Here is a 21,552-nt window from a genome sequence, read left to right on the forward strand (position 1 = left end):
TGACTCGAGTTTCCCTAAATCACATACTTAGTTTATTACATTGATTCTTGTAATTGATGAGATTGATATTTGTAGTCTATTGATTTATAGCCACTGCATGTAAGGACTGCTGATTCGCTAGTCATTGATTGATTTGTTTAGATACTGACTGTATGTATTGATTTCTGAGTCGTTGAGTCATAGGCTGATTCGCCTAGTCACCGGCTGATTCGTCGGGTTATTGACTGATTCGTCTAAACTTAAGCTGATTCTCTTAATTACAGGCTGAGTTGTCTGATTATTGGCTGATTCGCCTAATTACTGGCTGATTCGTCAGGTTATTGACTGAGTCGTCAATTCTGCGGCTGATTCGCCCAGACACTGAATATATGAATTATATCGATGCCGTTTAGGGATTGATTCATTCCTAGCGACTGAGATTCGGTATATTTATCATTAATCAGACATCGGGATCCCTAGGATAGAGTTGAGTCGAGTCTGAGACGACGCGTCAGTTGAGTCGAGTATGAGACGACGCGTCAGTGGAGTTAAGTCTGATATGACATATTGATTTACAGTTTTATATCATTCATGTTTGTTGAATTGCTACATGTTAATGATAACTGATATATGCTTCTATATATGTTTTTATATGATTGCATGTTCGTTGATTTATACTGGGATATTTATATCTCACCGGAGTTATCCGGCTGTTGTCTTGTTTTGTATGTGTGCATGACAACAGGTGGGGCTGGATCAGGGTCAAGAAGAGGATGAGAGAAGACGAGTTTAGCGTGGTGATTCCGGACTTGATTTAGAGATAGGGTTAGACACTTGATATTAGCTGTTAAACCCTAGTTGAATAAATGTATGTTGTACAGGACTTGTACTTTTATACTGAGATGTATGTTCATGTTTAATAAGTAATTTGAGTAAATTACATTACGTTTCCGCTTGGTATTTTAAAAAAAAATTAGACCCTGTTTTATAATTGATTAATTAGTCCCAAACATGATTAAGAACTTGATTAGTGTCCGAGTCCCCACAACAGGACCAATGAATCTCGGAGATAGCTTACCCTTGAGTCCAAATCTCAGAATCCTCCGAAAAGGTGATACCTTGAGAAACACTTTCTCGCCTGCATCAAAATGAAGAGGTCTGCGCTTGGTGTTCGCATAACTCGCTTGTCGATCCTGAGCAGTCTTAATCCGCTGTTTGATCACAAGAACTTTGTCCATGGCCTGCTGAATCAATTCTGGACCCTCGACCTGTCGTTCTCCGACTTCCTCCCAGAACAGAGGAGTACGACAACGTCGACCATACAATGCTTCAAACGGAGACATACCAATACTCCTATGAAAACTAGTTGTTGTATGCAAACTCTATCAGTGGCAGATGATCCTGCCAAGCTGGCCCGAAATCCATCACACAAGATCTCAACATATCCTCAAGAGTACGAATAGTCCTCTCTGACTGACCGTCAGTCTCTGGGTGATATGCAGTACTCAAACTCAAGGTAGTGCCCAAAGCTTGCTGAAAGCTGCCCCAAAATCTAGATGTAAATCGAGGATCTCTGTCACTAACGATACTCACGGGCACACCATGAAACCGTACAATCTCCTGAATGTACAACCGTGCCATCCGATCGAAAGTGAAATCTCTGTTATACGGAAGAAAATGGGCAGACTTAGTAAGCCGATCCACTACCACCCAGATAGCATCTCTATTCCCCACAGACATAGGCAAGTGAGTCACGAAGTCCATCGTGATATGCTCCCACTTCCACTCCGGAATAGGAAGATTCTGCAACAAACCTCCAGGTCGTCGATACTCAGCCTTCACCTGCTGACAGACTAGGCACTTGGAGACATACTGATAAACATTACGTTTCATACCTTTCCACCAAAATCGAGTCCTCAAATCCTTATACATCTTGTTGCTCCCCGGATGAACACTCAACTTGCTACGATGAGCCTGGGACAAAATCTCCTCCCTCAAAGTGTCACCTTCCGGTACAACAACACGACCAGATAAGCACAAAAGACCCTCAGACTGATAGTGGAATCCAGAAGTATTATCTCCATCAGCCAACCGAGCTAATTTCTGAACCTTAGAATCAGACATCTGAGCATCTCTAATCCGAGAATACAAAACTGGCTCAGACAAAATAGTAGCTACACGGATACTCTCTGTTCCCTTCCGATGCTTACAATTGAATCCCATCGAACAGAAATCCTGCATAATCCCAGATACAGCACAAGTCTGAAGAGCAGACAATCTCACCTTGCGACTAAGAGCATCGGCCGTGAGATTCGCAGATCCTGGATGATACTTGATCTCACAATCATAATCCTTGAGTAGATCCATCCAACGACGCTGACGCATGTTCAACTCAGCCTGAGTGAACAGATACTTCAAACTCTTATGATCAGTGAAAATCTCAAATCGCTCACCATACAGATAATGGCGCCAGATTTTCAAAGCAAAAACGATCGCTGCTAATTCCAGATCATGAACAGGATAGTTTTCCTCATGAGGCTTCAACTGTCTCGACGTATAAGCAATCACATGCTCATTCTGCATCAGAACACACCCTAGTCCCTGTAAAGAGGCATCGGTGTAAACACTGAAACCACCATATCCAGACGGTAAAGCCAAAACAGGCGCAGATGTCAAACGTCTGCGAAGTTCCAAGAAACTCTCTTCGCACTCTGATGTCCACTCAAATGAAACATCTTTCCGAGTGAGCTGAGTGAGTGGCTTAGCAATCAGAGAGAAGTTGACAATGAAACGGCGATAATACCCAGCCAATCCCAGAAAACTGCGGATCTCGGCTACTGTCGTCGGACGCGACCAGCTCAATACCGCTTCCACCTTGCTCGGGTCAACTGAAACTCCCTTGCTAGAAATGACATGACCAAGGAATACAACCCTGTCAATCCAAAACTCACATTTACTCAACTTCGCATAAAGCTGATTCTCGCGAAGTGTCTGTAAAATAATCCTTAAGTGTTGTACGTGTTCTTGCTGATCATGCGAATAGATTAAGATATCATCTATAAACACCACAACAAACTTATCCAAAAAATCCCGAAATACCCGATTCATCAGATCCATAAAAACTGCTGGTGCATTCGTCACCCCAAAAGGCATAACCAGAAACTCATAATGCCCATACCGGGTCCTGAATGCAGTCTTCGATATATCTCCCTGATGAACCCGAAGCTGATGATAACCAGACCTTAAATCAATCTTGGAATACACAGAGGTACCTTGCAGTTGATCAAATAAATCATCAATCCGTGGCAACGGATACTTATTCTTTATCGTAGCACGATTCAACTGCCGATAATCTATGCAGAGCCGCATAGAACCATCCTTCTTTTTGACAAAAAGAACTGGTGCTCCCCACGGGGACGCACTGGGTCGAATATACCCCTTGTCAAGAAGATCCTGCAACTGCTGTTTCAATTCTTGCATCTCCGATGGAGCTAAACGATAAGGAGCTCTAGAGATTGGTGCCGTGCCTGGCACTAAATCAATGCCGAAATCCACTTCCCGAACGGGAGGAAAACCAGGAATCTCCTCGGGAAAAACATCCGGAAAATCGCAAACCACTGGAATGTCACTGATACCGACACTATCTGCGGACGAATCAATAGCATAGATAAGGTAGCCTTCCCCGCCCGACTCTAAAGCACGACAGGCTTTCAGAGCAGAAACCACAGGCATCGGGGGTCGCGCTCCCTCTCCATAGAAAAACCAACTGTCGCCCTCAACTGGACGAAACTGCACAAAATTCTGATAACAGTCCACAGTAGCTCTAAACACAGTCAGCACATCTATTCTCAGAATGCAATCAAAATCCTCCATCGCAAGAATCATCAAATTAGCAGTTAAAACATTACCCTCAAACTCTAGAGGACAACCCAAAACTAGACGTTTAGCTAGCACCGAATGACCCATCGGTGTGGAAACAGATACCACAACGTCCAAAGAAGTGAAAGGTAACGCATGACGCTTAGCAAATCTCGCAGATATGAATGAATGTGATGCACCAGTATCAATGAGAACGTAAGCAGGTAATCCACATAATAAAAAAAACACCTGCGATAACTCTCTTGTTCTCCTCAGCAGCCTGATCCTGGTTAAGAGCAAAGACCTGCCCTTGAGTACGCGGTCGGAGGTTAGAACCCTGAGTAGACTGTCCCTGCTGTGGTCTCTGATGAACTGAAGCCTGAGAACCAGATCCTGATCCTCCGCCCGTCTGTGGACAATCTCTCTTCATGTGGCCCATCTCACCGCACTTGTAACAAGCACCCGCAACCTTGCGACAACGCTCCGTCGGATGATCCTTCCCGCAATGCTGACACAGGCCCTTCTTCTTCTCAAAATGGTGAACTCCTCCAGATCCAGAGGAAGAAGAAGTAGATCTAGCCTTCTTAAATGCTTGGGCGCGGGGACCCAAAGAACTATTAGGACGAGCAGACTGCATGGCTCGACCTCTCAGCAAACTGCCCTCAGCCTGGCGACAACGGTTCACAAGGCCCTCATACGATGTCGGATCATCACAGACAACAACCCGATCATAAATCTCCTGATTGAGGCCCTGAAGAAAATGGTTATACTTGGCCCTAGCATTGTCACTGACATGTGGAACATACGGAAGCAACTCAAAGAACTTCTGCTGATACTCATCAACAGACAAACTTCTCTGCTTCAGATTGATCAACTCAATCGCCTTGGTCTGCAGAAGAGCTGGCGGAAAGTAAAGCAGCATGAAAGAGGCTCGGAAATCGGCCCAAAGAACTCGACCCTGTCGCTGAACTATCGGTGCAGAGGTAGACCTCCACCACTTACGCGCACCACCCTCCAGCAAGAAATCAAGAGTATCAATCTGCTGCTCCGCCGAGCACTGAAAAGTCTTGAAGCAGCTCTCCATCCTCTCAAGCCAGTTCTCCGCAACATCCGGAGTCTCACCGCCCGAAAGAGGTTTCGGCCCCATCTGTAAGAACCGATGCATACTAAAACTCCGAGGCTCATCACGACGGTGTTGACGACGTTCTCGATGCTCTCGGCGACGCTCCCGATCGTCGCGGTCTCCCCAGCGTCCAATGCTGCCATGACTACTAGCATCGTCGTCAAAACCAGACATCTCTAGCTACAAAAGTTACCAGAGATTAAACCCAAAAGAACAGTTCCAAATCCCAAAATCTTAATGCATGCTCTGATACCATAAATGTAGTGACCCGTTCCAGAATCACCTACTAATCAGATCTTAAGCATGCAAAATTTAACATTTAAAACTGAATCAGGTAAACAGCGGAAAAACAATAATACAACCCAATCGAATCTGTAAGTACAAAATACTTAAACAACCAGATCGAACTAAATTCCAAGAACAAATACCAACAACTACAAGTCAACCTCTGCCAGCTCCCTGTCCACTCCCTCCTGGACCAGTCCAACCTGAGACCTGCTCCATCGAATAGGGTGTCCAAAACAGAGATAAACCGAGGACGTGAGCATAAAACGCTCAGCACCGAAAGCATGAGTATACAAGACTATGACATGCATGTATGCAAAATGTACTGGATACCAGGATCTGGGTATAACGAAATACTGCTCAGGTAAATGACGTCAAGGTATGTAGCACTCTGCGCCGTCGCACCAGGAGGTGGCTCCCATACCAAAATAAACCTGTGGATATACCGGTGACCTGACCACCGTCGGCCAACGGGGTCCAACCATCCACAACAAACGAGGGCTGAGCACCCTCTCAACAGGCTATCTCAAAGATAATCAGGCCTAACATGATTATGCAAATGCCGCATAATAAACCATGCATCATATGACAGATAATAATGCAACATATAAACATGCAACACATAGTAAAGTATACTCAATCCTGCTATCTCGGATAGTACTTTCGTACCTCAAACCAGTAGATCCTAGCAATCAGCCCTAGAATCAAGCCTGCGTCCGTAGTCAGCCCACTGATGCCGCTAGCTCCCAACTAGAGCACAGCTCCGCTACAAAACCAGTAGCTCCCCGCTAGTGCCTGAACCTCGGGAAAAGACTAGAAACCCATCAGAAACGACTAAAACGCTCTGGAACACTCGGAATTGGCGAGTAAAAAGTGAAGCCTCGCGCCTCTATTTATAGACAACGATCGGTAGATCCGATCCACTTCGGAAGATCCGATCCGGTACACTTCGGACCTTCCGAACCCTGATCGGACGATCCGAACCCTGCATGTCTTCCACGTGTCCAGCCACCTGTCTCGGACGATCCGAACCCGGTTCGGTCCTTCCAATCCCACCGAAATATAATTAATCCAATAATTAACTCAAATTAGGCATCGGGATACTACAGAACCTCAGGTTTGTTGTTTATTATTTTTAGTTTTGATAAAACATTTGCCTAGCAATCTAGTGCATGCACATGCTCTCTTTGACAGCACTTACTCTGAAAACTCTTCTAGCAGTTCATACATAATGATTTCCTCAAAGAATAAGCTTATTCTCTCTGAACTGTGTCAGAACTTAGTCCTTGTTTAAGGTAGATGCACGTTTTTATCTTAAATTACATATAGATATAACTGGTTCAAGTGAAGATGACAACCATTATGCTTGAAACTATTATTATTTTTTTCATTTCCCGACTATTCAATCTGTTTAAAATGTGCAAAGGCAACTCGATTAGTGTTTTTGATTCTTATATTTTTGTTTACAATCAATAGGTGCTTTTTAAGTATCCACATGGAAAAAATTTGGCTTTGCGATTGAAAGATTTGACTGCATTTCGCTTTCCTGAAGGTGTTAAGGTACGTATGTGCCCTGTTCCACGACTCTTCTAAGAGTGCTACGAACTTGGCCACTTAGCATTTTAGTATCTAACTGTTTTCTGTCAGATAGAAGTTAGTAATTCGAAGCAACATGGAGCAATAGAAGCTTTCTTTAGACCATAACTTCAAATTCCATATTTAAAAGTAGCAGTAAAATGAAAAAAGACCCAATATGCTTTGTTCTTACTGCTACAGAGTAGGACTACATGTTTCAGCATAAATTCAAGCCATATGCACAAATAAGCTTAGTTTCGAAACATAAATCCAACATTTACCCATATATTTATCTTCAAAAATTTCAGGTTTAAAAACGATAAGACCACTTAAATCAATCAAAATTAATCAAACTAAAAAAATAAATTTAAAGATGAAAAAAATGTGAAATAACTGTAGGGTGTTGCAGCCAAACCACCGACGCTATGGAGGAGGCGCTGGAGTTGGCGCGTGCGAAGGACACTAAGAGAGGATGGCTGGCGTCGAGCATCTCCACCAACTGCTCGAAGTATCGAGGAAGACATATACGGCATCTAATGTGACGTCACTCGTGGACGTATGTTTAGATATTCTGAGAGACAACAATTTTCGAGTTTGTCAGGGTGCTCTACAGGCGCTGGCCTCGGCCGTCGTGCTCTCCAGCGAGCATTTGAAACTCCACTTCAAGGCGCTTGTTTTGGAAGGGAAAGGCGGAGGCGAGACCGACAATTCGAGATGATTTTGTAAAAGAAAGATATATTAACCTGATTGGATCTTGTAAAAACGTGGAGAGGTGGATTGGCACTTGTGAGGGAAGAAATGAAGAAAGGATTTTGGAAGGGAAGAGGCGGAGGCGAGACCGAAAATGAAGAAAGGAGAATGAATTTTGTCTCATTGGCACTTGTGAGGGAAGAAATAATCTGATTGGATCTTAAAAAAATGTGGAGAGGTGGAGTGAGGGTAATTTCGGCATATTCAAAAACAGACTAAGACATCATTTAGTTACTCTAATATGCTTAACTTTAATAAATAGTAAAAGATATGGATACTCTATTTTCGAATTTATAATATTTTATTTACAAAGTAGATCCTTCATTAGATTTTAAGATGAACAAATATTTTGTATTCAATTTGAGATATGTTATTAAACTTCTCTCATTTGAACACCAACTCAATCTTTTCTTAACTATTTTCACTTTCATAAATTCCTCGTTTTACTATATTTTTTACTTTGTTAAGCACAGTGACAACTTGTAATACTAACATATGAATACGGATATAAAAGAAAACAAATAATTACTAAACTCATAATACTTACAGTTTTTAAAATTATATTATTAAATAAGAACCTACATAAATATAAGGAGGACCTTATTAATTAATTAACTCTAAAGAAACGTATAAATAACTCGTATGTTAAATTCCAACCCTGGGTAAGCCTTACATGATAAAGTTTACAACCGAAATAAAATTGGCTGGCCACTACCATGAGCTCCATCCAAGTACTGAAGGGCAACCCCTTTCCCTCCTCCATTCATCGTTCTATCCGGCACTCTTCTGTGCGAGGATTTCGAACATCTAGGGCTTTGATTCTGAAGTCAATGCGCCGTGAAGTGCATAATCCTTCCGCAGAAGATGGCCAATTTCGAGTTCCGCACGTTTTGGCTGTTGCCGGTTCCGATTCCGGCGCTGGAGCAGGCATCCAAGCCGACTTAAAGACTTGCGCCGCGCGTGGAGTCTACTGCTCCACTGTCATCACCGCTGTCACTGCGCAGAACACCGTGGGAGTTCAGGTCCGGTCGCATTTTATTTTAAGGAAATTGTAGTATCTTTTGGCTGTGGCTATTGGTTTTTATTTTTTATTTACCTCGGTTACTGAATTTCTGTGAGATCTTGCTCTGTCCGGAGATGTGTCCATCATGAAACGATTAGAAAAAGGACTGTTAACGAATTCATTCGAGATGGGAAGAAGTTTAATTTGGACGATTAAAAGTTTAAAGTCGACCGTGTCAAGTAATTTGTGATGAAATGGATCAAGGTTTTTTTTTTATATTTCCCTTATTTTAGTGTAATTGCATTTTTTTCATTAGGGAGTGAGTATTGTGGATGAGGAATTTGTTGGCGAGCAATTGAAGTCGGTGCTTTCTGATATGTGCCCTGATGTTGTAAGTCTATGTAAACTATTGAATATTTTGTTGGGGTTAGTCTGTGTGTTGCTGCTACGGTTGCTCATGCTGTTTTCTTTTACTGAAACTCAGGTGAAAACAGGCATGCTTCCTTCTCCCGGGATAATCAAGATCCTAAGTCAAAGTGTTAACGAATTTCAAGTCAAAGGTATTTACCAGTGTTTTGGTATTGTCATTTTTATATTGTGCTGGGAATGCAGTGGGTTGTTGACTATATTAATTTTGTGAAGAAAGCTTTGGTGGTTGATCCTGTCATGGTGTCTACTAGTGGGGATGTACTGGCTGGTTCCTCGGTTCTAGCAAGCTTCAGGTACTTTTTTAAAACTTACAGCTGTTTAAAACCCTTCTGCCGTTGGCACCTTAATTCTCCATGCCTCCACTCGTTCAAGATAAGTTGCTGCTTTATTTTACAGGGTTGAGTGCTGCATACATGTTTCTGGGTACTTGGTTCGTAGATGATATTTTTGAAAGGGGGATCGGTTACAGTGCCCGAATGCGCAACGGAAATTTCGAAAATCAAATTTTCAATAGCAAAAATCGAGCACCACACTTAGTGTGTAGCAAATACGAAAATAAACACAAACATATGGTGTTTTTAGAGATTTACCAATCAATCACAAGGATTGATGTTGGCTTCAACTGAGTTGTTAAACAACTTAGTTCTTGAATGGTAGACAAATCTACAAGCCTCCCTTGAGCACTCCTAGCTCAATTAACAATTTAGTTCTTGAATGGTAAACAAATCTACAAGCCTCCCTTGAGCACTCCTAGCTCAAAATCAAGCCCACCACCAACTAGGAAGATCCACTCTACTTTTGCACTAGAAAAAGTAAAGTATTTTTCATTGAGAAATGTATGCTTTCATAATCAAAATGAAGAAGCAAAATTGAAGAAGAATTATGTGAGAATTTCGGCCACTTCATGTATAGAGGAGAGAAGAAAGAGTTTTCTTGGTGCATGAAAAAGTAAAAAGTGCTTTTCAAAAGGCATGCTTGTCTTTAACTCAAAAGTTGGCTTCCAAGCTTTCACCTTCCCATGCATGCAATTTGGGTTTATAACATTTACAAAGCTCATGAACTAATTTTTAATATCTCAAACACTTTCGAGATAAATAAAATATTTACTTGAATTTATTCAAGCCCACTAGTTGAATTATTATTTCCATTTGGGCTCTACAAGACCCAATGTTATTTAATTAATTCAACACTTGAATTAATTTAATTATTTGGACTCTACTATGTCCACTAGTATTTAATTAATTCAACACTTGAATTAATTTAATTTAATTAAGTCCATAAAAATGTTTATGAAAATCAAAATTTTCAAATACATTATTTATTTGGCCAACTTTTAACTTAAGAACACTTCCACAAATTAAAAGTTGCATTCCCCATAATCCTCTTATAGAACTCATACTTCTATTTTTCTTTGCGTTTATAAACTCTTTTATAAGCCGTTCAACACATTGAACTATTTTACTTCTCAGCGGGATCTAAAAAGCTAGTACTTGTGTGGCCCTCAATGGTTCATTGATACGACTAGTAGTGGGTTCACATCTCAATGTGATTCAGGACTAAAAAAGTTCTTATATGAGCATACCGCAGTTGTTCTATTCTTAATTATCGACTCTTTGATAATAAGAATGTCAGAACTCAAGTATGATAGTACTCAACCAATCATGTTAAACGCCTAGCAGTATCGCTTACATGATTCCCTAGGTATCAAATTATAGTGCCTGCAAGAACCATTTCATTATGATTAGCGTACAGTACAGTCCCTTCAACTCATATATTCCGACCAATTCGACAATTATTGGTGCATCGAGAGTTGCCAAAGAATCGATACTTTGTGTCATGTCGTAGTTGCATTCGATGTTGTAATCTAAGAAACCCGTTTCTTAATTACCACCAACACTATGATCAGAGATTTCAAACTACATATACATGAGATCACATAGGATATCCATACCCGAAGGTAAGCGGTGAATCCCCGACTACAATGCATCGACTCCTATATGTTTCGACAAAACACCCAACCTTGCTACCTGATGACCCCATATGAGTCGGTAAACACGTCAAAGTGCAATGCTAGCATATAGAGTCTCAATGTTGTCCCGGACCATGATGACTAATGATGTACAACCATAAACTAAGACGTTTCCACTCGATAAGTAAGAACCACTTGGAAAGTCCTTTATGGAGGGTTGTTCAGTGCACTCTACAAGGCATACTTATCTGCATTCTCGGACATCACAATGTCTCCTACCAATGAAACATGGTACTCACATTGCAGATAGTAGTCTCAAACTCGAGAGGCCTTTATCCTTCTTAACGGTGGTTGAATCGACTACGAACTGTTTAGAATATACAGTATTCCAAATATGAGTTTCATGATACTCATCATATGAGCATCTCATATTCTTTCTATTATTTGTATATATAAGGAATTTATCTATACAACTAGCATATGTATAAAGATAAAGATGTGCCAAAACAATAATTTCAGATATTAATAAAATAAATTTTTTTTATACATATAGATTCAATGTGAACCCTCGGCCAACACTTGGCTCGACGTGCACCTACTCTAGCAATTTTTTATAGCATCGATTCATGGAAGTGCTAAAATCTTTGAATCCTGAAAATTTGTTGTTGTTAATTTTTAAATCTAAAATTCATATTAGATACATTTATAACTGTTCAGTTCTTGCAGAGAACCATGAGAGTAACAAGAGATCTAGGAATTCTAACAATTTGACTTGCCTCTTATTGGTATTGGGAGAATTCTATCGGAAAGAGATCTGATGAAAATCATGTTCATAGGATGTAGATCTCAAAGTATTGAGGCTGGCCACCACAAATAACTCCCAATCTTTCTGTTTCATATATCAATGTTAATCAAGGTCTAAAAAAAATAAATCTTTACGCCGTTCTGACAGTTGAACTTGTATTATTTATGGATTTATTAGAAACCCTGTCTTTCATCATTCAGTTTTTTCGATGCAAATCATGATGAAAGTTACATCTTTTATTATATCTGTTTTGTGTTACCCACTTGGATTTCTTTTTTCTCAATGATAGGGAGGAACTTCTTCCATTGGCTGATATAGTAACTCCAAACTTAAGAGAGGCTTCAGCTTTGCTTGGTGGCTTTGCACTGGAAACAGTGGCTGACATGCGGTCTGCTGCAAAATCTATTCATGATATCGGTCCTAGGTCCGCTCTTCAAAAGCTGAGAAGCGCTGTACATGTTAATGTTGTGTTTATGTAACTAACCCCCTCCTAAATTATTTGACTGATGTCTGCAATATAAGAAAACTAAAATGCACGTTTTTTAAAACTAGAATGAAATTTTATAAATGCATGATTTAACTTATTCTTGTTATACAATAAAAAATTCCACTCTCTAGTACTGTTGTATGATGGGGACCGTGGTGATGTATAATGCTGAGACAAGTTTTAGACTGCATGAGCGTAGTTTGATCAGGATGGTAGCACTACCAATCAACTTGATCTTGGTCAAAGTAGGTTGCTTAAAAGACAAATTATCTAGACACCGATGACATTAACATTTATGGTTAGTTTGAGTATGTAGACTCTATTATTTCATGGTACAGAAAGCTAGGATACTCAAAAGACAAATTATCTTTTGAAACCAAGGCATTATCAAGTTGAACAGGGATGTTTAATGTGTTCAGATGGTTTGGATGGTTAAAATTTATGTTTAGTGCAGGATGAGTTAATTGTAAAAATCATTTTAAAAAACGAGAAAAAGAAATAGAAAAGAAAACGAATAAAAGCAAAGTTGGATTACCTTCCATTTTTTCATGTTTTAATCGAAGTGCATGAGAATAGGTTCATTAAATCACAATTGTGTGTAAAATGATGCTTTGCATTCACTAATAAAAAATGTATTAGCTGGAAGTTTCTGTTATTTTAATAAAATATCGAAGATGGTAGGTTTAAAGAACTTTGTTATAAATTGATGATTTCTTTATTTCTTTTCTTTTTTTTATATGAAACAATATTTTATTAATAACTTTTAGATGTTAATTACAATAAGTGGACAAATGATCCACCGTCAACAAAAATTATATAAGATCGTTGCCCTATCAACGATATACAAAAGCTTAATCTCTCATTGAAACATTCTGAAATTCTTCATGAGCACGATCCACGTAACAATTTTGATTTTGATTTTATTGCAGCATTCAATACTATTGTCTTCTGTATTTTCAAAAATTCTTCGATTTCTCTCTAACCACGCTGACCAACATATGCCGTGAACCATCATTTGACAAAAAATTCTTCCCCTGTTGCCATGTAGCCGTCCAAGATCCATAGCGAATAAATCTTTCGTTGACTTCGGCACCACTCAAACCAAATCTAATTCTTTATTTCAAATCTACGTTTTGTCCCTGGAGTGTTTGTTTGCTTTCACAATCTCCTGATTGCATTATCTAATGAAACTACCAACATTTTTTTGTCCATAATTCCTGCATTAAAGGACTCACGAATATAGGATAAAAAAGATATATTAAATGGGTAGTTTTCTGTTTTCAGAAATGTACTTGTGAAGGGGGGTGACCTTCCTGCTTCATCAGATGCTGTGGATGTTCTGTTTGATGGTATGATTCACATCTCTCTTAGAATTCTCAAGCACTTATTATTCTATACCATTATTTAACTTAAGTACTGCTCCAAGAATTTGTATAATGTAATCTCTAGGTAAGAACTTCTATGAATTCCGATCTGCCCGGATAAAAACTTTGAATACTCACGGAACTGGTTGTACTTTGGCATCATGTATAGCTGCTGAGATAGCAAGTGGTTCTTCTGTATTCTCTGCTGTCAAGGTGATTAAATTTCTGTCTTTCATTCTCAAGCGACTAATATTGTATTTGATGATAAGTGATGGGTGGAGATGCCTCGACATCTGTAATGCCTTGCACACTCATATCACTTTAGTATTCCCTAAAAACCGAATTGTTTGGCTCTCTATTGTATATAACACGATCATTAATTTTAAGACAAGTCCTGTTAGTCTTCTCCTGCTGCAACAATATTATTATATTACTCGGTCAGAGAACCAAATTAGGCGACGAAACAGAAGATCTTTGCTTGTAATGATAAATAAAGTTAAGTGGACATACCTCACTTCCTGTATGACATTACATCGAGAAGTAAATCATAGTAAATTTTTTTTCGAAGTGTTTCATCTGAACTAATTTAGCCGAGGGATTAAGTAGGGGTGGGTAGCATTCTTTTCCTGCCTGCTTTTTCTTTTTACCCTTCAATGGTGCAAATATTTGAGAAAGAACAATAAATCATCATTTAACTGCCAATGCAGCTGGTCTTGGTTTATGATTGTTTCTTGCTATGCTCCTGAGTTTTACTTCTGTTATTGTTTGTAAATGCAAACTGTTTCTCATACCTGCATTTTTTTCCAGATAGCTAAACGTTATGTTGAAACAGCCTTGGATTATAGCAAGGACATCTGTATAGGAGGAGGACATCAAGGTCCTTTCGACCATTTAATGAAGCTTAAAAACAGTGCTATGAATCTGCATGTGCGTCGACCATTTGATCCAAGCAATCTTCTCTTGTATGCTGTCACAGACTCAAGGATGAACCAAAAGTGGGGTCATTCAATCAGTGATGCTGTGAAAGGTGCAATAGAAGGAGGTGCAACTATAGTTCAGTTGAGGTCTGTTTTTCATTTGAATTTATATTTGGGCAGTGTCTCATTTATTCAAGTGACAAACTCTCCTATGGTAGAAATCTTTGATTTGCTATTTTGGGTATATTATCAACTCTATCATTCTTTGCTATAATGCTATTTACAATCAGAGTAAGTTGGTTGATTGTTGGAACTGGCCTTTCAAAAACACCTTTGAAAATGGCAAGGCACGTGATTTTTCCAGGAAAGGAGACACTGTGCTTGTCATCCATTTGTAAAAAAAAATTGCTGCTTTGATCAAGGAGCAATTAACCACGTGCAAGCCCGTAACTGAGCCAAAAGAAGAAAGCAAAAACCTGACTCCTCTTTTTGAACTTACATCTGATATGATTTTCCTATAAAGCTTGAATATGAATCTTTATTGCATCGTTCTCCAATTATTGATGCCAATCGAAACCTTCGCATTGCAGAGAAAAGGATATCGACACAAATGACTTTCTGGAAGCAGCTAAAACATGCCGACAAATATGCAGCCACCATGGTATACCTTTCCTGATCAATGACAGAATCGATATTGCCCTTGCTTGTGATGCAGACGGAGTTCATATCGGCCAGTCTGACATGCCTGCTCGTGTTGCTCGAACTCTCCTAGGTCCCGACAAAGTCATCGGTGTCTCGTGCAAAACACCACAACAAGCTGAGAAAGCATGGATTGATGGTGCTGACTACATAGGTTGTGGCGGCGTTTATCCGACAAATACAAAAGAAAACAATATCACTGTTGGGTTAGATGGTCTTACAAGAGTATGTTTAGCATCCATGTTACCGGTTGTTGCCATAGGGGGCATAGGTGTTACAAATGTGCGATCAGTTATGGAATTGGGCGTCCCCAATCTGAAAGGAGTTGCTGTTGTTTCTGCTGTTTTTGATAGGGAATGCATTTTAAGTGAGACTCAGAAGTTGAGAAGAGTGATACTGGATTCAGTTGGGGCAGTGAAATAAACGGATTTGTTCTTAGCAAAAGTGAATTATCAAGTTAATAACTTTCTTTAAGGTACAGAGATTGGTTTTTTAATTTAAGACGATCATAATGCCTTACCATGAAAGGCAGAAATTAGTATTGCAACTTTTTGTTTATCTACTTACGAGTTTTTTTTTGTTTTATTGTAACAAATTTTGTTTTATTGTCTATCATAAAAACTACACATTTATCAAAATTGTTAGACTGATTCGATTTGATCTTGACTCATAAAAAATATTAATTTCATTTAATATATATCAAATCTATTTTTCTCATATAAAAATGTGTAAAACTATCTTACAAAAACCTCAATTATCAAATACAAATTTGTAAAACCATAATTAATAAAACTACTCATTGTTTATATATTCAATGACTGGATTTAATTGACCATATTGGGAAATTTTTTTAGAAGAAGCCCGTTTTGAGGAAATACCAAGTGCAAGAAACAAAGGGGAGAGTATTACAACTAACAAAAATCACAAATTTTAAAAAAGTTAATATGTGGTCTTAAATACTTCAAATCAAAATACAGACCGTTCCACAAAACTCGAATGCGTAATGGCAACAAAAGCTTAACTTAATCCACACACCATATTCATTGTATATGCAAACACGAACTGGGAAATCAACCTGCACTCAGGCAGACAACACTATCAATTTACATATTACGATCATGAACGAGCATCGCATTTTCTCGCTCGATAGACCTCATACAAAAGGCACTTCCCCACTGGCATGCACGGCCTTCACTTGCTTATCGTATTCATCATCTTCCTCTTCCTCTTCCTCCTCTTCTACGTCTTCCTCTTTATCCTCATCCTCTTCACCTCCCCATCCAAAGCCTCCAACTGAGCGAGAGACCGGAGGAGGAGTTTTAGCCGCTTCCACAATTTTCATTATCTCCTCCACGGATTGAAGGGAAAAGGTCGGGTTTTCTCTACGGTAGTACACGCTTTGGGCCACATCTGTTAATTCTCTAGGTAAATTCTTCAGAAACCATGGGTGCGACTTGATGTCTTTAATTGAAATTCTCTGCATTTAAATCAACTAATGAGACAGGTCGCATTTGGCAAAACACAATAATATAAAAAGTGAACAAGAACTTTACGTTATTTTTCCAAACGGTTATTAGCCAACAGGTTACAAATTTAAGAGATGTACAATGTCACCACAAATAAATAGCCCGTCACCAAAAATATGTACAGAGCAATCATAAAAGTTTCCGGGATATAATGTAAGTCTTGATTATGAGCATACTAGTTGCCACCAAAATAAGTAATGTCTGTTATTCGGTAAATCAGAACTCAGAAAGAACATACCCTAGATGGATTGGCAACAAATATGCGAGAGAGGAGGTGCCTACAATCTTGAGATATGTGAACATACTCAGGTATCTTGTACTGAATCGCCATGATTCTCTTGTCAAAAAGAACAAAATTTGTGAGTATCACACTAAACAAGTAAAAGACATATACTCGTGCACAAAACAAAGCCTAGACACCATGCACACAGACTGAACGAAAAGGCTTACTTGGATTGTTTTCTTGAAGTTCTTTGGATCTTCTTGATCTTCAAAAGGATATGCTCCAACCAGCATGATATAGAGAGTCACACCACAAGACCAAACATCAGCCAGCTGGATAGAAACCAACCGAAGTTAAAAGGATTTTCCACCAAGATTTATGCTACACATATGCATGAACACAACATATGTGCGTACCCAGACCAACGAGGGAGACCAAAAATAAGAACAGTTGATATAAAAGTTTTAATGAGAAGAAACAGAAAAAAATTAATCAGCAGCAGCAACAAACAGTACTAATATAGTAATACGGACCAAATAACAAGCAGTACTAAAATAGTAATGGACCAAATATAGAATCGCAATAACATGCTTACTTTTCCATCATATTCTCTTCTAGATAGCACCTCTGGAGCAATATAAGCAGGAGTGCCAACTGTTGATTTTGGCCTCGAATGGAGCAGAGATGACTAAAAAAAAAGTAACTGCAAACTATATCAATGCTGTCTCATGCACAAAAGCTACTTACAACGCAAATTTTATACAATCAATAATCTTTAACTTCGTATACAATTGTGCAATACCTTTGAGTAACCAAAATCACATATTTTAAGGCGTGGGGCTGGGCTTCCATCCAATAGGGTATTCTCCAGCTTCAAGTCGCGGTGGCATATTTGCTGCATATTTGAAACATAATTTACTAAAATCCAGATATACATAAAGTAAATTCAAGCATCCAAAAATGAACCAGCACAGATCTTAAGTTTCTCTCACCATAGAGTGGCAGTAGTTGACTCCAGATATAAGTTGCTGAAAGAAATACCTCGCCTGAAATTGCAGGAAAAAATAGGTCATTCATATATTCAAGAGATATAACAACATTTCTTTTAATCAGTCATATCGATTTTCAAAAGATCAAGGGGCAATAACCGGGATCATTATCATACCTCATCTTCACTGAATCTTCCAGCATTGCAGATTCTCTCAAAGAGCTCGCCACCAGCAGCATACTCCATAACTATAGCTAGATGCGTGGGTGTTAAAACCAACTGCAAATCCAAGACCCAAACCAGAGAACACCACAAGGTTTCAAGTCATTGATGAGACATCGATTGAAAATTCATTAGAAGTTTAGGTTCCATACCTCCTTGAATCGAATTATATTCGGATGCCGGAGTGATCTATGATTAATGATCTCTCGAGCCACATTCTCATCAATCTAGAACATAAATCATAAATGACAGTCAAGCTTCCGCATATGTTGATGAAATGCAACCATTTGTCAAACCTGACAACTTCATGAACTACATGTATAACCATAATAAGCACAAGCTTAGACATTGAATTGTCTGCATAATGAGTAATTTCCTATCCACAAACATTGACCAAACACATATATCAATTATGATGACCAGCAACTGGTAAAAGAATTTGTAACTACTATTACAAATATTAGACCTATTGCAAACCTTGTGTCCTCTTTCAATGTATTTCATAGCAACAAGCTCCTTGGTATCCTTTTTCCTCATAAGCCTCGCCACGCCAAAATTTCCGGACCCTATGTCCTTCACAAGCTCGTAATTTTCCATTTCACTCTTAATCTACACCGTGTACTACACCAACCTTCTTAAACTCAAAGCTCCAACAACCAAATTTCAAAAGATCGAAGTATACTTCACACACCACGACAGCTGAACATTAGAAATCTTGGATCCGAAAATTGAAAGCTTAAATTATAAGCGCAAACTTTAATGTGATATTGGAAGATTGAGAAAACCCCCAAAATTGAACGCTGAGAAAAAAACCAAGCAACTTTAAGCTTCAATTAACAATAATTCACCCCTCTATCGAACTAAATTCTTTAAGAAACTCCTCCTGGCTGCAAAGGAAAATAAAGTCATCAATCGCAGCACAATATTGGAAAAATTAGGGATTTCTAACACCCGAAGATTGAGAAAGTAGAGCTTTTACAGGAATCGAAATGGGTTTTCGGAAGAATTTATGAAAAGGGTTGAATTTATACCTGGGATGCGGTTAAATTTGAAGAATTACTGGATTGTGGAGAATTACAAGTCTTTATCATCAGCTAGAAAGCAAGGAATATTGGTAAGCATTTTGCCATCTTAATATATCTCAAAGCCATCGGAAGATATCATATCAGCTTTCTCAACCGTCCTTGCCCTCCATTGTAATTTTGCTTAGTTTTTTATCAACGACGAGTTTACAAGATATTCATCTGAACGAAAGAATAATACAGTGGTAAGAAATAAACTTTTTACTTTAAATTTTACTAGATCGAACTCGACCCATGAATTCGGTTGAGATGTTTTTCGTTCGTATTTAGGTCGACCAACTCGACCCAGACCTGAGTAGAGTGAAGAGCTCGACCCAGGCCTAGGTCGATCCGTGAAGAGCTCGACCCAGGTCTGAAGTGTGGGTCGAGCTCGACCCAAACAAAGAGCTCCACCCACAAAAAAGTTGAAGGTCCATGTGAACTACATGTATGCAAGTTATCTTGTTTTAATGCATTAAACACATGATTATTGGATGAAAATGTGTTTTATTCCGTGTTTTATGAAAGTTTCATGCGTAAGAGCTTTTAGTAGTTTTCACGCTCGAACGAAGAACGAAAACCGGAGATAATTAAGGAAAAATGTTTTTATTAAATAATTATTATTAATTATTAATAAATGGTGTATTAAATGTGATTTTTGAAAATGGGTCTTGGTGGAGTTTTTTACTCGACGGGTCATATTTTTAATCGGCACACAAAATTTAGGAAATCGGGATACGTTTTGAGGGTTCGGGCTATATTTTTAAAAAACGTACCTAAACGAAATATTTTTCGAGAATATTTTTATGCTTGTCGGGTTTATTTTATTGTTTAATGGGCCTAAACCCCTTTTAACTCTTTAATTATTTTTATTGGCCCATTAGGGTACAATTAAGTGGCCTAAACACATTTATCAACCCTAAACTCCCCACCCCAACCATTCGGCCGCCCCCTCCATTTCCAGCAGCTTTCTTCAAGAGTTCAGAAGCTCTTTTCCTTGGGTTTTCTCTAAGTTCTTCAAAGGGTTCCTTCCCCATCTTTCCAGTTCACGTTCTGCGCAATTGTCTCTAAGGTTTCGAGAGTTTAAAACACAAAGGCATGCCCTATACCTTCTTTTTCTCGTAAACCACATCATGATATGCATTCTTAATAGTTATTGCATGATATTACGTGGATCAATTGAATTACATGGTGTTACTCGATTTTTACATGAAAATATGCATTTACTCGGTTGAGTGCTCACATTTTTTTATGCATGAAAGGGGCTGCTAGGTTAAGGCTTTTAAGGGATGTGCACATCCAGATCAAGGGTTTATAGCGGCTGAAGTTGGATTTGAATCGAGCCATGGGAGAGTTGATCGAATCCTAGTGTGTTTGGTGATGTTTAATCGATCGGGTGAGGAACGGAAGAGGGGCTCGGCTGTGTGGGTTGAACCCGGCCATGGTTCGAGTCTTGGTGGGTCCAAGCCGTGGTCTAGGTGAAAGGGGATCGGTTACGGTTCCGGTAGCGCAACGGAAGTTTCAAAAATCATATTTTATAGGGAGAAAACCGAGCACCTATTAAGTGGTGTAACAAATATAAGAACACAAACTATGACATTCATAGGATGTTGGGAAATTTTACCTATCAATCTCAAAGATTGATGTAATGGCTCCAACCAAGTTGTAAACAACTTGGCTCTTCAAAGGAAAGACAAATCTACAAGCTCTCCTTGTCCTTGAGTCCTTCCTTCAAAATCAAGCTCACCACCAACTAGGTAGATCCCCTCATATTTTGCACTAGAAAAATAGGAGGATTTTTCTTTGAGAAGTAAATGTTTTCTCCAACAATTGAAGAACAAGAATGAGAGAAAAATTGGAGAGAATGCTTGCTAAGTTTCGGCCATTGCATATACAAAATGGGAGGAGAATAGAATAGTCTTGGTTGTGGGAAAGCTAAAAGCACTTTTTGCATGCCAAGCCTTGATTATAGAAAAATTTGTCTCCCAACCTTTCACCTCCCATGCATGCAAATTTTATTTGGTTTTTAAAAACTAAAAACCCATGGACTTAATTTAATTATCACAAACAAATTTGAGACTAATTAAACATTACTTGAATTTTCTCAAGTCTACTAGTTAAATAATTATTCCAATTAGACTCTACAAGACCCAATGTTATTTAATTAATTCAACACTTGAATTAATTTAATTATTTGGACTTTACTAGGTCCACTAGTGATTAATTAATTCAACACTTGAAATAATTTAATTTAGTCCATAATAATGTTAATGAAAATCACAATTTTCA

The 21,552-nt window shown here is 38.8% G+C and overlaps 2 protein-coding genes across 4 annotated transcripts; one reads left to right on the plus strand and one right to left on the minus strand.

Annotated features, from left to right (window-relative positions):
• Positions 1–8,232: 8,232 nt before the first annotated feature.
• Positions 8,233–15,848, plus strand: LOC140829712 (thiamine biosynthetic bifunctional enzyme TH1, chloroplastic). Of its 2 annotated transcripts, XM_073193026.1 has the most exons (10): positions 8,233–8,592; positions 8,890–8,964; positions 9,058–9,133; positions 9,220–9,295; positions 12,066–12,200; positions 13,548–13,612; positions 13,713–13,840; positions 14,435–14,504; positions 14,604–14,691; positions 15,135–15,848. In XM_073193026.1, exons 1-10 carry the CDS (start codon positions 8,287–8,289, stop codon positions 15,664–15,666), a joined length of 1,551 nt encoding a protein of 516 aa, XP_073049127.1. In that variant the 5' UTR covers positions 8,233–8,286; the 3' UTR covers positions 15,667–15,848. The 2 variants fall into 2 exon arrangements, with proteins under 2 accessions (XP_073049127.1, XP_073049120.1); XM_073193019.1 differs by having other exon boundaries at positions 14,435–14,691.
• Positions 15,849–16,178: 330 nt separating this feature from the next.
• LOC140829727 (serine/threonine-protein kinase SRK2A-like) lies at positions 16,179–19,427 on the minus strand. Of its 2 annotated transcripts, none has more exons than XM_073193042.1 (10): positions 19,234–19,427; positions 18,680–19,002; positions 18,355–18,429; positions 18,158–18,259; positions 17,985–18,038; positions 17,795–17,887; positions 17,588–17,680; positions 17,220–17,324; positions 17,008–17,106; positions 16,179–16,720 (listed from the first exon to the last, which is right to left on the minus strand). In XM_073193042.1, exons 2-10 carry the CDS (start codon positions 18,797–18,799, stop codon positions 16,397–16,399), a joined length of 1,065 nt encoding a protein of 354 aa, XP_073049143.1. In that variant the 5' UTR covers positions 18,800–19,002; positions 19,234–19,427; the 3' UTR covers positions 16,179–16,396. The 2 variants fall into 2 exon arrangements, with proteins under 2 accessions (XP_073049143.1, XP_073049138.1); XM_073193037.1 differs by having other exon boundaries at positions 18,680–19,089.
• Positions 19,428–21,552: the final 2,125 nt, after the last annotated feature.

This window comes from Primulina eburnea, chromosome 1 (genome assembly GCF_022965805.1).
Source record: "Primulina eburnea isolate SZY01 chromosome 1, ASM2296580v1, whole genome shotgun sequence".
NCBI lineage: Eukaryota > Viridiplantae > Streptophyta > Magnoliopsida > Lamiales > Gesneriaceae > Primulina > Primulina eburnea.